General features: G+C 42.1%; 1 protein-coding gene across 2 annotated transcripts in view; it reads left to right on the plus strand.

Annotated features, from left to right (window-relative positions):
* LPAR1 (lysophosphatidic acid receptor 1) overlaps nt 1–14515 on the plus strand; it is a 120986-nt gene extending 106471 nt beyond the window's left edge. For both annotated transcript variants that reach the window (XM_066604380.1, XM_066604381.1), the window contains one exon: nt 13140–14515. In XM_066604380.1, the coding sequence (XP_066460477.1) occupies nt 13140–13441 (302 nt within the window). In that variant the 3' untranslated portion in view covers nt 13442–14515. The remainder of the gene's footprint in view (nt 1–13139) is intronic.
* The last annotated feature ends 3246 nt before the right edge of the window (nt 14516–17761 follow it).

The following is a 17761-nucleotide window of genomic DNA, read 5'->3' on the forward strand; positions in this document are numbered from 1 at the left end:
CCCTCGTCCGTATAGATGGGTGATGGTAAATCTACCCGCTCTGGAAAGTATTGGGATACGCTATTCTCCTGCAGGATGACCAATCCTACTGGAGCCTCAGAGAGGAGCGAGGGGTGTGCGCTGTAGACCGTGCCGAAATGCTTCACCTATACTAGAGAAATGCCCCATGCCGGTGATGTCATGGCTTGGAGTATGAAGCACCCTTGTGCCAGGCGTGTCGTATCTTTATCATTAAATACACATTCTTGACATTTGTCTATTGCTATTTTTCGGAATCTACTAAATATACTGTTTTACTACAGAGGATATTCATAGCTCGCATGCTACTTATGCTGTTTTTTCCAAATTTGTGGCTTCCTTTTGCCGTGGGCCAAACCAGCCTGCGGTGTAGTAAGAGACTATGTAGTTCTCATACTTGGCTGACTCTCCTTGTATAAAGCAAGTGACCCATGAGTAGACCTAGAATCATTCCTTATCTAAGAAAACTCCCATTTGTTAAACAGTCGTTGCCTGGAATGAGTCTGTTTATTAGTGGACTATGACCATTACGGTGAATACATTGTTTCCTAATAGTTTGCCATTTACTAACATTATATTCTTGAAAGGACTGACCTCTAATATAATGCGATATAAAATAGTAGACTGCTCACCACAATGCCCGGAAGGATAAGCCTCGAGTGCACAGATGGAGTTTTATCCAAACGCCCAATACGGTGATTATCTAGAAGGAGAGAGGCCGGCTCTCTAGGTGTCTTGGTGAATTGGTGATTTATTAAAAATAAAAGGTTCAAATAATAACATACATAGACTGAAAAAAGACATCTGTCCATCCAGTTCAGCCTATTACCCTCAATGTTGATCCAGAGGAAGGGAAAAATAACCGCAATGAGGTAGAAGCCAAAAGAAGGTAGAGATGAGAGAGCGTACTCGCTAAGGCAAATTACTCGAGCGAGTATTGCCATTTTCGAGTATATGCCTGCTCGTTTCTAAAGTTTCGGGGGCTGGCAAGGGTGAGCGGTGAGTTGTGGGAGTGAGCATGGGGGAGCCGGGAGGAGAGAGATCTCCCCCCTCCGAACTCCCCCCCCCCCCCCCCCCCCCGCGCGCGGCCCCCGAATCTTTTGAGACGAGCGGGCATGTACTCGAAAATAGCAATACTCGAGTAATTTGCCTTAGCGAGTACGCTCGCTCATCTCTAGTCCAGACCCCTTAAACACATCAGTCCGGTTTGTCATCATCAAGTCTTCAGAATAGTTCAAGAAAATACAAACGTACCAAAGCAGCAAAATAACCAGATTGAAACTACCTGCCTTTAAATGTACTACCGTAGTAAATTTACGTAAATTGTAAATGTGTCAACGGCCAGCATGTGCTCCTGTCAATATCAATATATATAAATTGTATTTCTGTATAGCCCACTAAATTATCAAGAAACTTAAGCTAGTCTCAGACGAACGGATTTGAATGGCGGATTCCGCAATCGCCGTTTTACGTCTGATATGCGGGCATTGAAAAGCATTGGCTTTGCTGGTTCGCTCACACTTGTGGGTAGGAATTGCAGATTCCGAAAGCAGAGGAAATATCGCAGCATGCTCTTTGGTACTGCAGATTCCACATGTATTAGCTCCATTGATCTCTATGGATGCGTTTGATCTGCACTACATACACAATTAAATTGTGTATGGACGCAGATTCGTACTCAAGTTGCTAACAGACCAGATAACAAATGATATAAAGTAAGCAAGAATTTGTGGGCAGACAATGCAGAATGAAGTCTGAGGAGCAACACACCATCCAGACTGCTGTCTGCAACCTCCGCTTATTCTTCTGGGCTCTTCCTCCACAAGAATAAATGGATTTTTTAAAAGTGGTTTATACTACTTTCAAAATACGTAGTATAAACCAGCCAGGCTAAGAGAGCAGTATCCCATTCTGAAGGCTCTCAGAGCAGCGCTCACCACGACCACAAATGTAGCCGGAATGATAGAAGGGTGTTTCCAGGGGGTTGGCCCACTTTCTGATGACATTCACTGCTTGTGTTTGTTCTTCACCGTGGATGTACATTTAGTGACCGGGTATTGTCCGCACGCATACACAACCCGAAGCGATTCGCTTCCACGATCATACGTAGGTCTTCTGCTGTAGATATCTGCTCGCAAAATGCAACCTTGTCATGTGAGCCCGGTAGAGTGTTGGCCTTTTTTCTTGACTAAAGTAAACCGTTAAATACTCTGCAGATATTTAAAGGGGTTGCCCACCTCTACACTATTGATGAGCAATCCTTAAGATAGGCCATCAATACTTGATTGGCAGGGGTCCACCGCTCTGGGCCTAGACCAATCTCTCAGTGTCGGTGTATACAGCGCAGAAAATTGACCTGGGCCACTGTATGTGTGTAGAACCATCTGTTTCCTTATCCATACACAGTGATAACTGCTGGGAGAACAGCTGATTGGCCATTGTCCAAAGTTGTGGACTCGCAAAGATCAACTATTGTTGACCTATTCTGAGGAGAGAAAATCAAAAAATTGTAGGCAGCACAATTCATAGCAGTAATATGTGGGATACATGGACAGTCATCACAATCCTCGAGTCCTCGGGAATCAATCTGTCCTCAAAAGAAACCATCCAGCATCTTGGGCACAAGCAACTTTTTGTTCCTCCTTTATCCAATGTTTCGACCTGGTGCACCATGGTAAACCCCACCAGGTTGCTTAATGGAGAAATTAAAAATGAGTTTCTTTTGCGCCTATGATGCTACATGAAGTTCCTTTTGTGAACTATTCTGAGGATGTCATCCATAATGTAGAGGTGGACAACTTCTTTAACCCATTAAGGAAGCGCCGTATATGTACATGGCTTAGTCTTGGGCTTTTGTCGCAGCCGATAGTAAATCTACAGTGCGGGATTAAAGCTCCTGCAGTGTAGCAGGAAAAAGTCGGGTTCTCGGCTGTCAGACACAGCCAAGGACCTGAAGGAGAAGACAGTAGAAGTTTCTAACTACTTCTGACATTTCTTTTTGACAGGCTACATAGCACTCAGTGACATGCTGCTTCCTACATGGGACCCAGCGATCATGTGATCACCAGCAACCCCCGCCATATCAGAGCTGCAGGGTCTTAGCAGACCCCTAACCAGCTCTGACAGTGACTGCTGTCACACTAGGGAAATGGGGCTCTTATGGATGCTCCAATTAAAGGGGAAGAGTGTGAAATTACAAAAAATAGTGTGAATATCCCCCCAGAGGTCTTGGAGGATATAGCTGTTAAAAATAAATAAAAAATTACAAAAATAAGTGTAAAAAAAAAAAATCCATCGCAACTCCAACCTTAACTGTCGCCATATCCACCCTGTATACACAAATTATATATCAAGATATTCAAAACAAAATGGTGAAACCATTTCTTTTACTTTATTTTACCATAAATATAATTTAAAAAGTAAAAAAACTATAAATTTAGAAGAAAAAAATTTTTTTTTTCAACCTAACAAAAAAAAAGGAAAAATTTCAGTGAAAAAAAAGTGTTTAAAAAATAGCTCTCTTTGTTATGAGAAAAAAAAACACAGCAAAAATAATTTTGTCAGGCCAGGAAAAAAAAATAGGACCATAAAAGCCACCAAATAAGTAAAATCACTAAAGAGTGTGTTGCCCTTTAAGACTGAAATACTCTGGTCTTTAAGGAGATAATGTATTTGTGTCTAGTAAAGCTCGTTGACAACCAATATAGCACTATTAGAGCTTGCTGTCGCCCACCTTACCTTGACCCCTAAATGACAAGTGTCCGTGCTAGGCAGTGCCACCGGAACAGGGGGTGTAGCATTGTAACTCGGTAGATTAGCTATTGTCTTAGTCTGTAAATGATGGGTAGTAACCCAGCTGAAGGTGCTGAAAACGAGGAAATAAAATACTTATTACAGCGTATTTGACAGATCGCCCATAAAATGAAGGGGGACGCGAACGTGGACTGTTGTAGTGCCTTGATGTCCTTCCGCATTGAGCTGTCGTTGCTTGTAGTTCTGCTCTACATGAGAACCTAGTTTACTAATGAGCACTGTGCCACACGCCTTCTCCTAGAACACTAGTCCTGTACGAAGATCAGCTACTCTTTCAAGAAGATATTAAAAAGATGTCGCTGCCAGAAAACAATGAGCGCTTTCTTTTCTGCGTTGTACAATGTTAAGGAAACGGCGCCCCCAGTGGCAACATATTAGAGAACATTTCAATAAAGCACCTTTTCAGATGTCTCTAGCAGACCTACATTGCTATAACTGCAGAGCGAGAGTGTAGTGTAGACTTCAAAGTACGGCTTAGTTCTGTGATGTCCCTTTAAACTACTACTCTCAGCTGGAGACGCGTCTTGCTTTGGTGCCGTAACTGTATCTGTATAAAGGCTTTAAAGTAAAAATGTGGCGATGATCTAGGAATATGGAAATTGGGAGGGGGGACTACTTGCACACAATGAAAGTGTTTGCTGTGTGGATGCAGAAAGTTTCTCTTCCTGAGTAACATAGGCTTTTTTCCCGTAAAGAGCCTTTTATGAGCACTGCTGACTGGAAACTCTAGGGACTTCCCTCTCCATTTGGAAACGTTGCTGTATATAAAGTTACAGGCGAGATGAGATGCCGATGTAAATAAGACTGAGGTAAAGGCTGAACGGATGAATGAAATAAGTTTCCCATTAGGACTTAACCTTGGCATGTGCATCACGAATCGTAAATGAAGAAGTATAGGGCTGCATTTTAGAGTACTGACCTGTTCAAGGGTTTTCAGTGCACCACAATGGGAAGTGTTGAATGGAAACCAATGAGATACAGTCTGTTTTGTCGATCCTCTGACCAAATATGGGATCAACAAGGCAACTGTTAGGTGGATTCACAACTCGCGGGGTGATCGTACTCAAAGAGTGGTCATAAATGGCTGCACATCCAATTGGAAGAATGTCTCAAGTGGGGTACCGCAAGGCTCTGTTCTGGACCAGGTGGTGTTCAGAATTTTTATAAATCATCTAGTGGAGGGGATTGAGGGGAAATTGACCAAATTTGCTGACAACACAAAGCTAGTCGGGATAGAGAACGCTTGAGAAGACAGAGGATTCAAAAAGATCTAGACAAGCTTGAAGAGTGGGCAGTTACTAACAGAATGGTATTTAAGAGGGGGAAATGCAAAATCCTACATCTGGCAAGAAAAATGTAAAAAGCACATACAGAATGGGAGGAATTGGGCTAAGCAGCAGCATGTGTTAAAAAAAAAAAATACTTGGGTTTACTCACAGACTGAACACGAGTCAACAATGTGATGCAGCAGCAAAAAAGGCAAACGTAATTCTGGGATGTATTAAGAGAAGTATGGATTCTAGAGCATGTGAGGTAATTATCTTCCTCTACTCTTCCCTAGTCAGGCCTCATCTGGAATACTGTGTCCAATATTGGGCACCTCAATTTAAGAAAGACATCAACAAACTGGATCAACTTCAGAGAAGCGCTACCACCATGGTGGGTGGTCTGCAAACCATGTCCTATGAGGAATGGCTAAAGTATCTGGGAATGTTTAGCTAGCAAACTAGAAGGCTGAGAGGAGACTTAATGGCTGTCTACAAATATCTGAAGGGTTGTCACAGTGCAGAGGGATCAGCCCTATTGTCATCTGCACAAGGAAAGACTAGAAGCAATGGGATGAAGCTGAAAGGGAGGAGATATTAGACAGTGAGGGTGATCAATGAGTGGAACCAGTTGCCATGGAAGGTGGTGAGTTCTTCAATGGAAGTCTTAAAACAAAGGCTGGACAGACATCTGTCTGGGATGATTTAGTGAAACCTGCACTGAGCAGGGGGTTGGACCCGATGACCCTGGAGGTCCCTTCCAACGCTACCATTCTACTTCTATTTCAATTCTTCACCATCTCTACTTGCTCTAGATGAGTGAAGACATTCTTGGTTACATTGAGTCATTGACTGCATAAGGATCCATATCTTTGTGTTGTCACTTTTGAATAGTTACTCGGGGACTAACAAGCATCTCTTCACCATCAGTTGACTATCTACATTGGCAACTGATATGGCTGCAAAGCCTCATGTCATTTTTTGAAAAATTGACCATTGAATCCAAACAGAAATATATAATTAAGAAAGCCTAATTAATGCACTTTCACTATTCTTTTTAATTTACGGCATTTCTTTAGATTTGGGAAGAAATACACTTTTTAGTTTAACCCTACGATGTCACCAAGTCTCATAGTATTGTCAAGTCTGATACTTCCAGTTGCTGATAAATCATGCATTTCCTTAATAAAACATCCTTTTCTGTGTTTAGAGATGTCCAAACGTCTTCTGTCTCGTCAACAGATATACATGAGAGGATGCTTCTAACAGTAGCTTATCATACAGAGGACGCGTCTCCTTCCTGACACAGATCCTTATGTCACTCACTCTTCCTAGACTGATACTATACAGACTCTTCATTTGCCGGAGGCATTTTTTTCCCTCTGTCTAGTTACTGCCCTGCTGAGCCAGCATGGTAATACTCCAAATCTCCATATTCCAATATTATTTAATCGGCATGTATTTAGGCCATGCCAAGAGGTTTCCAACATTCCCCTATGACTTCATCTTCTACTACCTGATTTATGGGATGTTAAATATATTTGCATAAAAAGGACAAAAATATTTTAGAAGTGACTCCTTTATTGGCTAACCGGAAAAATTCTATTTGCAAGCTTAAAGAGCACAGAGGCTCCTTCATCAGGCATGTACCGAATGATTGACAGAGAAAAGTGCAACACTTAAATGATGTTACAACAAGGCACTGTACACTGTCCTACCAAAAGTAGTCGGACTCCCCAATCAATCGAATGGATTCGATCTTATTAGCATGCCACGAATACTAAACCATACTACATAGGTGGTGTCAGCCGTAGTTTATGACTGGAACTGCACACCCTTGAATATAGGGGTTATGCCGTTGCACACAAGCTATCCATCACAAAGCAGAATACAGTGGCCTACTATGGTGCAAGGAGCGTCGCCATTGGACAGTTGAGCAATGGAAGAACGTTTTATTGATTGAAGAATCAATCTACTCCATATTCAAATCAGATGGATGTACCTGGGTGGGGAGGAGCTTGGGGAATGCCTTTTGCCTGCATGTGTAGTGCCAATAGTTACGTATGGTGGAGGTTGCATCTGGGATGGTTTACGTGGCATGGTCTCGGTCCGTTGCTTGTACTGTATTGGCAAGAACCAAGAACATGGAGGTGTACCTTGACATCCTAGACAATAATGTTTTGCCAACAATGTGACCATACTTCCAAGAAGACAACGTGCATTTTCACAAATCCAATGCTGTTTTATGTTGGTTTGAGGCTATTGATGTTCCACTGTTGGACTGGCTGCACAGAGTCCCGACCTGCTCCCTACTGAATGGACATCTTTGGGATGAACTGGAAAGTTGAGTTAAGAAATATGAATATTGTCCATCTTCTTTGAGAGAACTCGCCAGATGTTTGCTGTATAAATGGAGAGAAATACCAGCTGAACTATATGAGATGTTGGTAGAAAGTATGACACAGAGTATCCAAAGTCATCAAGGCCAGAGGAGCCCCACTAAGTATTAACATATGGAAATAAATACTACTTTTGGTTCTTGCTCAGGTGTCCAATTACCTTGAACCCTTTTCGATCATGAGAACAGGTCCCACGTATTCCCGACTAAATGGAATTCTATCGCTATCGGACGGAACTCACACGCGAAAATAACCCGTGTGAATGCACCCTTATATATGTAACTGAGCCTTTACAGAATGTGCAACTTTGAATATACTGTGGTTTACTGCACTTGCTTTCCAAAATCTCCTCGTTCGTCTCAAATACATTCTTGGCTCCATTTCATTTTCCTACATCCATCTACTAAGTTCTAACAGTCATCAGACAATGCATTGCATTCTAGTATGAAGAACTCTGAATTCACGTTAACTCTCGACATGAGTGGAGAATAAAACGCTTTGACCCAAGAAGTTCTTGAAGACCCCATGTAGTAAATTGCGGTTCAGAAGTGGAAGGTTCCTTAAAAAAAAGTTTTCTTCATAGGCATAGTTTAGGTCTTCTCAATGAAAAGCAATCGATAACCTCCAAAACCCCCATCCATATCTAACGTAGAGACCGTCCATGCCAAACCATAGCACGCAGAACTAAAGCTTAGTTTCTTGGTCTTGAGTTGTTGGTCTATTAGTCATGACATGTTGTAGGAGAACCTCTTGAAATGGTATGAATTGAGTGATTCTAATGAAGTTCCATCCATTCTATGGATGCAGAATTGCCGATATTATTGGTGGTTAGAGTCTCTGGGTGATTGCTCAACGGAGGAAGGAAATGCTTTCCTGTCCAGGTTATTCCTAGTTTCCTCCGGCTGCTCTTGCATGACCTCATTCACATATAACCCTGGGCCATCTAATGAAGGCAACACATAGACAAGTGCTGCTCACCTATTGCTGTAGTCCACGATACGGGATCAGCACTACTGGATATAGTATACAAAGAGCTTCTAGAATCCACTTAATGAGCTTTCTTCTATTAGGCAATATTAAAATCCATAATAAGATGTCTGGAGTCGACCGCACAAGGGTTACGTTGACCTTGGTCCTAAGCGTCATCGCGGATTCTAATATTGCCTAATAAAACCATTTTACTGCTCATTAAGTGGATTCTGGAAACTCCTTGCATGTATATTAAGTGAAGGCCGCTTGCAATTTAAACATAGATGCTTACGGACATCCAGTGCTCGGAGGGGCAAAGAGAAATGTGTCGCGTGTTTGTGTGTCCGAAATGCGCTTATGTTTGTGTATTTTGCTCGCTCCACATTTATTTCTGTACGCGAATACATCGCAAGTTTGTGAATACAAATAAATACACGCAACATCATGTTCACTATGTGCACTGCGAATACACGTTTTCTGCATATGTCATGCCCATTGACTTCAGTGGGCTCTTGCACTGCGCAAATATCTCATTTTTTTTGCGCGATAGTGTGAAAAAATTTGCTTATGTGAATTAAATGGGCTCTATTCATCGCATATTACGCATGCAAATTTTATCACTGGCTCACATGGGTGTAAGTGCTTTTCTGACACGCTAATATGCTGCATGTTTGCGCAACCGAAATGCACTTACACCCGTGTATTTTGCCAGCTGCAGTGTGTATTTGTGGGGGAAAATACACAACATTTTCCCGCACTCTAATAGATTTTTTTATGCGGCATGAATATGCAGGTTTTTTTGCATATGTCGCGCAAATTTGTAAGCCCATTGATTTCACTGGGATATGCGCTGCGCAAATGCGACCAAGATTCATTGCATGAAAAATGCGCTTGTGTGAATGAATCCATTGAAATCAATAGACCCTATTGTTTGCATAGTACGCACGCAAACGTCACGCGCATAATACGCAGTACAAATACGGCCGTTTGAACAAGTCCTGGGACCATTACAGTGCCCGAAAATGAATGGGTCGCAGCAGACCTGTTGTTGAAGCCTCCCAGTTGGTTATAGCAAAGTCCGAGCAGCCGGCCTGGTGCGATCTGGCGATTTAATAGATGTTCTTTTTTAGATCTTACAGCTAAATTAACCAATTATGTCAGTAAGGAATCAATCATCAACGTTACTGACATGCGGAAATGTGTGATGACCAAAGCCTTACTGCACTGCCCCCTGCCGCAGCATATGAGTGGTTATTGGGGTATTCGCGATGTAGTATAAAATCTAGTTCCCCAATATAAATGAATGGAATGTAAGTTCAGCAAAGCTTATCTACTGATACGCTTTCCTTAGTGGATGTAATGGAGGGCACTTCTCCAGCTGATAACTCCGTCCGCGGAGCACTCGAGTGGAGAGCTGCTGCAGCTGTTGTGGCACTGATGTTCTTTGCGTTGCTGCAGGGGAGCTGAAGACTTGACAGCCACTTATCCTGATGACCTCCGCCTTGGGGCACCTGTTATGTGATAAGCGCTCGACCAGACAAATTCTAAAGAACCAGACAGCTAAAGGATCTGGAGGCTTCCTAGCGACGAGCACTTGAGATATTACGCATGATCTTATTGTGGTTATCACTTTCTTCTTTGGTTATGTTCCTCATGCAGTCAGAGTTGCTCGGAGGCCCCCATTGACTCTCCTGGCAGCAATAACGCTGAATACAGCAATGGGCCCCATGATAAGTTAAAGGATAGGGGATTGCTGATCAGTGGGACCCCTACTATCCTGAGAACGGGGATCCCCCCCCCCGTTGTCCTTATTGCGGGCTTACGTCAATCTTGGAGTAATGAGGGGGCAGAATAGAGCGTTGGTTGAGCACGTTCACTGTCTCTCCATCCGCTTTCAGTGGGACTTTCAGTGCCCCAATGAAATGAATGGAGGGGCTGCCGCACATTCTTGTTCAGAGCTCCATTAATTCTGACGTTGCTACGGGGGGTTAACCAACCCCACAGTGACAGGCAGAGAGGGAGACAAGACCCCCCTACGCAACATCTAATGGGGGTCTCAGCGGTGAAACCCTTACTAATCGGCAAGTTATTCCCTATCTTGTACATAGGGGATCATTTGTGATTCGGGTACAACCCATTTAACATGAGACGGATCCAGCAATGCATTGTGGTTTCTGATACAAACACAAACTAGGATGGATACGTGAACAGAGCTTTTTACTTTTTTTCCTCTTCTAATAACCTGTTTTAGGGTGGTTTCACATCTGCGTTGGGACCTTCAGTTGGATGTTCCACCGCAAATCCAACTCAAAATACCGGAAGAAAAAGCACAGTATGCTGCTCTATTTCATCCCTCTAAAAGCCGGGCAACTGTCCGGAAACCAAGCAGACCCAATTCTACTCAATGGGGTCCATTTGGTGCTGTTCGGTTTCGTCCTGAGACTGAGCCATTTGGCCCTGGGGATTCCCCTTCCTGCTCCCCGATTTGAGCAGGAAGGGGGAACTCCGGATGCAGATGTGAAAACACCCTTACTTCTACTTAATAGCTTATGCAGTCCAATCTGTTAAATGGACTAGGAGCATGCCGGTGAATCTGATGAGTTCTATTTTGCCCCTGCATGCACAATGCTGTTGCTGGTTCCTAGTGAATTGGTGGTCGAACCACTTCAGCTAGTAAAATCTGTTTATGTAAAGAGGCTAAGTGCATCATGAACTTATTAAATAGTTTGGCATAACCTACACAAACCCTTATTGGTATCCACGCCAAATGGGCCTACTTCCATTGGTTTGTGCGCTGTATCCTGATCTCCACTCTCTAGACTGTAGATTGTACTGACTCTTGTAAGCATGAGCCAACATATTTCAGATGTGATTAACATGCCCAGATAAACACACAAATCTGTAGACTGTGTGAGTAATGTAAAGCAAGTGTTTGCCGAGCGTCGTGCATGATCTGGATTGTGTCACACATTTTCCCCAGGAAAGAAGACGAGAACCAAAATGTCTTCGAAAATCATTTTCAATTAGTGCTTTCCTGCCCAAATTGCTTGACCTTGTATGAAAATGAATCATATCCATGACTTTACATACTTCTTGTATAAGTGTTCTCTGCTGGATCTGTCGTGCATTGCTAATAAATTCAGGCGTGCATAATGACGGAATAGTTTTTTCAGGAGACGTTTCAGTCTTGCATTTTCATCGTGCTTTAATGTTTGTACTGCAACCAAGTTCGGAAAATGAATGGAGTTATTGTTAACTATTGTTAAAGATCTTCTAATAGGACTTATACTTGTAAATCATATCTGAGTTTTCTAAAATATCACAAGTTCTCTTTACCTTGTCATTTGCTGTTGTTTGTACCCCGTTTCATGTCTAAGTTATGATTTTCAGGTGGTCTTCTCCACTTTTCGTCTGCTCTGTTGTTTGTAATCCACTATTGGGGAGGGGGCATGTAATATAGCAAGCCTAACATTTTGCCAGGAGTTCACTGTCCTGCACTTACTTGCCCTGAATTCCTATGCTGCATTTCACTGTCTCTAGTCCAATCACCAGGGAGTCAGTATCTCTGAATGCCCATCCCCCTTTGCTTTCCCAGAATGATTTAGGCATTCAAACACATTCTGGTCAAATGGTTAGTATACCCAATGGTTAGTATGCACAGACACACTCACACAGATACTGTAATCACAGGAGAGGCAGAGATTGTGGAGATTATCACAATGTCTGCAGATCTGTCAACCTATAGCCTCTGAGTACACAGGAGCCACCTGTGATAACTGCTCCCCCATTAATAAGGAAATGTCTCTATGTCCTTGTAACTGAGAAAGCTCTGTACAGAGTGGATGGCAGAGAAGCTGGAAGGGAGACCCCTATTAGCAGCCTCTTCAAATATGATTTACATTAGTAAAGCAACAACATTTTTAATGGAAGTATATTATAGAAATGATGAGATGAACACGAGCTCTTAGATGAGCAGAAGCTGTAATTTGCTCTGCTGCCTTGCATGCAGCGCTTGTCTACTAGTATTGCCGGATCTGCGACGGAACCTCCTAAGGGAGGTTGCAACACAGATGTAAAAGCACACTAATGTGGTCGTCGGGGGAAACTTTGTGTTCACATCATTAGTCCAGCTTTTGTTCTCCAGCTCTTCTGGCCTGCCCTTGCTTATATACCACACCCTGGTTACCAGGGTAACCGGGAAAAATTGCAAAGTTGCGCCAGGCACGGGTTGCCCTTATTAACGCTTGGGGATATAGTCTTAAACGCTATATAGAACAGGACAATTGCAATAACAGGAGAAGTAACAATTAACATTTCACCCCCTTTCATAGGGGCAGCCGTAGATATTAAAATATAGATCTGCCACCTCTCGGCGACTATTTTACTAACACTTTTTTTCTCCTAAATAGAGAATGTATTGTCTGTAACGACCTTTGTCTGAATTTCTTCTCATTTGGAGCAGTAGAGCGCCCTGCAGAGGCCTCTGAGTTGAGGAAGTTTAGTTTTGTTAAGCCTGTATATGGTCAATTTGAAAAATGCTTCTGCCTTCTCCTCCGGGTCCTCGGCAGCACGCAACCTGCTCCTGCTTGATTGCAGGAACGCAGGTGTAAATAGGTTCTCAGTTTTTTAAGTAAGCTGCATATTTAACCAACTTTTTATTTTCTTTCCATTGCAGGAGCCTTTATTATTTGTTGGACCCCCGGCCTGGTTCTCCTACTACTTGACGTATGTTGTCCGCAGTGTAACATTCTGGACTATGAGAAGTTTTTCCTACTACTGGCTGAATTCAACTCTGCCATGAATCCCATAATTTACTCCTATCGGGACAAGGAAATGAGCGCCACATTCAAACAGATCCTGTGCTGCCAGAGAACGGAAAACACAAATGGTCCCCAAGAGGGATCCGACAGATCGGCATCCTCGCTCAACCATACCATATTAGCCGGTGTGCACAGTAACGACCATTCAGTTGTGTGAACTTGGGACAGAGCGGGTCAAGCGTCGGGACCATGTAGGCCATATTGGAGTGCATGCCTCCCTGCTGAATGCTGCCGAGCCGGCATAGGGACAGAAACCCATTGTATTACTATCCCCCATAAAGCGGGCTAACTCCAACCTTAACCAGTGAATGTCTAATGCTACACCATAGCGGCTCACCTACATAGATTTACCTTTATGAACTTTAACACATTTTAAACTGCCATTTCCGTAGAAAACTAGTTTATTACAAAACAAATAATAATAAAAACCAATATAATCCATGAAATAAAACCTGCATTTTTTAGTCCCATCAGCATGCCTGTGATGGACACGGTTTTGGAGTGGTTTGTTAACATTTGTATAGCTGCACTGCCTTAAAGGGAAGAAAAAAAAGGAGAAAATAGATATTTTTCTAATATAAACTACAGCATTGTGCTAGTTGTTGTGTGTAGCGTATCTCTGTTACAGGATTTAATTTAGAAATATATAATTTTGTTATTTTATTTTTTACATTTTTTTTTTCCTAGATGAGGCATTTGTATGATTTTTTTTTTTTTTTTAAGAAATGCACAAAGCCTGTCATAACCTCTAGACCAATAAACCGGATTCTCAGTAGCCAGGAATGGTGTGTTGATGTGGTAATGGGAACTGTAGTCCAACGATGTTAAATTAGGCTGATCTCGAAAGGGGCGTGTTCTCATCACGTGCGACACACGATGCTCATATATGCCAAGATAGCGCATGGGGATTGGTCACACGCAGCAAGTATGTATGCCATTGTGTATTTGCTACGCGTGCGGCACACATGATCGTTCTTGGGTATATATCAACATCATGTTTTTTGAGGGACTGTACTACTATGTGGCTATCTGATGGGTTAAAATCTAACTATACCCATATAGTTATCTTCCAATATGTTTGCCAAAGAATGTCATGGCGTCAGTATTTTCTTACAGGGGTGTTCCTATGACTTAAAATTACTTCACAACCACTCTGTTCTTCCTGGTTGCTGCTGAGCAGGACATGTGACTGCTGCAGCCAATCACTGTCCAATGAAGGTCTTTGCTTAGCTTAGTGATTGGCTGAAGCAGTCACGTGTCCTGCTCAGCAGCAACCAGGAAGAACAGAGTGGTTGTGAAGTAATTTTAAGTCATGGCAAAACCCTTTTAGTGAATTTATCGATTGTGTCTATTTCTAATCTTATTTCCATAGTTCTGTGGAGTGCTGATCTGAGTGCTAAGCCCAGACCTCGAAAGATCCTTCTGCCCATGTAAGGAGACCGATACTATAAATACGTGTCCTAGTTGGGTGGTCCTGTTACAGACTGTGCATCAGAGTACAGGATCTTCAGGTTATGCTTGTGGCCAATAGCAAGCCAACCTTAGGCCACTTCTTCTTATCCTGGAAAATTGAAATGGCGGAGCGAAAAAGTATTGGATCCTCTTAGGCTATCTTACGTATTATATGTCTAAATATGGCTAGCTCATAGCCTCTTGTAAACGCAATAAAAACTAAAGCTGAAAGGGACACATTTGTGGCGTAAAAAGGTTGCAACGTTTTGCACAAGCCGGTATTTGCGCAAATATTTTCGACCTTTCTTCTTTCAGCACATTTTTCAAAAGTGTGAGGGGCTCATTGGGAAGGTTGGCCATCTGGATCGACAGATTTATGTATAATTTACACCAAAAATTGGTGGAAATTATACCATAAGGGTACAGCAGGTTGGACCTGGTATACATTTCTTAGTGCATGGAGGTGCTGAGGATATGGTTAACGTACGAAGAGGCATGCAGCTCTTCATGTATTAAGTGCAGCAGGGAAATGTGTACTATGCCCAGCATCAAATGTCCCCCACAGTATTGTGTAAAGAAAATTAAAACCTAATTAACAGATTTTGGGGCGTTTTAGAAAAGGCATTTGTTTTGGGATTTTTGCAAGACTTAGATTGATTCTTTTTTCAAATTTTTTATATAAATATTTGTAGGAAGACGCCTTTTCACCCCCAAAAGTCAGTCTGACATAATTTACCAATCTATGCAAAATAAAGGTATTTCTTATAATGTGGAGGTCCCTGACTATTAACTCAGTGCTGATCAGATCAAGGAAATTTTCTATGTATGTTGAGGCAATGATTGTCATCATCAGGACCATTTGCTCATATCAATTTATGACATACTTTCTTTAAGTTTTTATGTGCAAACCCAGTTTGCTAAAGAATACATTCTTCTGAGTCTTTTTACCCAATTTCGGCAGTAGACTTATCCAAACCTCAACTTAATATATAAAAGAAGAATTTGATACCATGTTAGCCCGTAGAGCAAAGTGTGATTGTTCTCCGTAAGAGAAACCAAGTAATCTTGTAGATATGATACCTTTTAATGACTATCAAAAATACATGATGTTATAGCAAGCTTTCAGATCTTCTCAGAATCCTTCTTCAGGCAAGAAAGACCCTGAGAGGTTCAAAAGCTTGCAATAACATTATGTATTTTTGTTAGCTATTAAAAGCTATCATATCTACAAGATTACTTAGTTTCTCTTGCTAAGAGCAATCACACCAAATATATAAACTACAGTTGTTTGCATGTATATTACCACTTCATCGTTTTCTTAGGAACAGACTGATGGAGGGAATCGGTCGGGTACTTTATGATGTGCTCACTGAGTGACAGACACAGTCCAGCTCATTCATGAGGACCTGGTAGACCCCACCCTATTGTCCTTACTGACAGTCTCCTAGCCATTACACTGTATACTAAGAAAATTGCCAGTCTACTAGGTCCTTATGAATAAGCTGGACTCGCCTTTTGCTGGGAGCTTCAGAAACTAGTCATAAGTTCTCCAAAATCCCTACACATTACCCCAAAAGTGACACACCGCTGGAATCAGCATGCCTGACACTACAATGTGCTGCCCTCCGTGAGGACAACATAAAGTACCTGGCGTGTTCCCTTTTGATTTTCTATCCCATAGTGGCCAGTAATATATATTAATCAAAGTATAGCATATGCTAACGGATGTCTTCATCGTAAGGATTTGCATTAAACGCTGTTTTTTTCATGACTGATATTGTATAGGATGTTTTTGAATTCATTTCTATTGAATGAGGTCATTTTGGAATTGCCATATTTGGTCAAAAGGGAACCAAGTGATTATTGATCACACGATTGCACTAGCAATGTGAAGGAGTTAAAGGGAGTGTCTAATGTACTGTGATGGTTATTGTATAATAACCGTATGCGCTAGCTTTTCTGGATGGCCAATTTTATGCATCGGAAGATCGCCCATCTGAATGGAGTTCATTGGAGTTCAATGCTTCAGATGGTTGGGATTTTCGGGCGGCGTTTTATCACGTGTGAAAGAGGCCTTCTAGTGAGAAAACAAACATGATGTGGTTTGCTTTGTGTCTTTTTATATAATGTTTTGTGGCTTTTTTTCTCCTTTCTTGGACTTGAATGAAATGCCAACGTGATTCTAAGCATGCAAACACAAGAAAAAACGGACAAATTAAATCTGTTATGTAGCTACGATGCACTTGGGAAATTACAGAACATTTCATGTACTTTAAAGAAACTTTGTTTTTAAAGAGAATTTCATTTAAAAAATAAAGAGGTTGTATCAGAATTTCAAGTTATCACTTATTCACAGGACAGGGTATAACTTGCTGATGAGTGAGGGTCTCACCACTGAGACCCCCGCTGATCTCGAGAATGGGACTCCCATGTCCCGCTTTCCTGTCCCTGCAGAGGTCACTTCTCTAACCACCGTGACGTCACTTTAAAAGGTCAGCACTCCATTTATTACAATGGGTCTGACGGAAATACCCACGCGGGTGCTGTTCAGGGTTTCTCGGCAGTCCCATTGAAAGTGAATAGAGTTAAGGTGCACTTGCACATCCAACACTTCATTCATTCTCCTCCTATCTCTGGGGGTGCAATAAACCTGCAGTCAGGGGGACAAGAGAGATGAGTTGGTGGGGGTCTCATCAGTGGGACCCCACCGATCAGCAATTTATCTCCTATCCTGCGGAAAGGGGACAACTTGAAATTCTGGTACAATCTGCAATAAACTCATTGGAAACTAAATTAACATGCACCATTGGGAGGCCATTAAGAAGGTACCATTATACCTACTAGTCCACCATTTGTAAGACCTCATAGGGAGGGTTCTGTTCTAGTAATGGCCGCACCACTTCTCTGACTACCTGATGCAAACTGTACACTATTATCCATCATCAATCAAATACACTACTTGCTGTTTTTATGGACAGGTGCTGCTCACACGGCCGGTCGGAGCAGCATTTAGTGTCTTATACGA

This window comes from Eleutherodactylus coqui, chromosome 5 (genome assembly GCF_035609145.1).
Source record: "Eleutherodactylus coqui strain aEleCoq1 chromosome 5, aEleCoq1.hap1, whole genome shotgun sequence".
NCBI classification, from domain to species: Eukaryota; Metazoa; Chordata; class Amphibia; order Anura; family Eleutherodactylidae; genus Eleutherodactylus; species Eleutherodactylus coqui.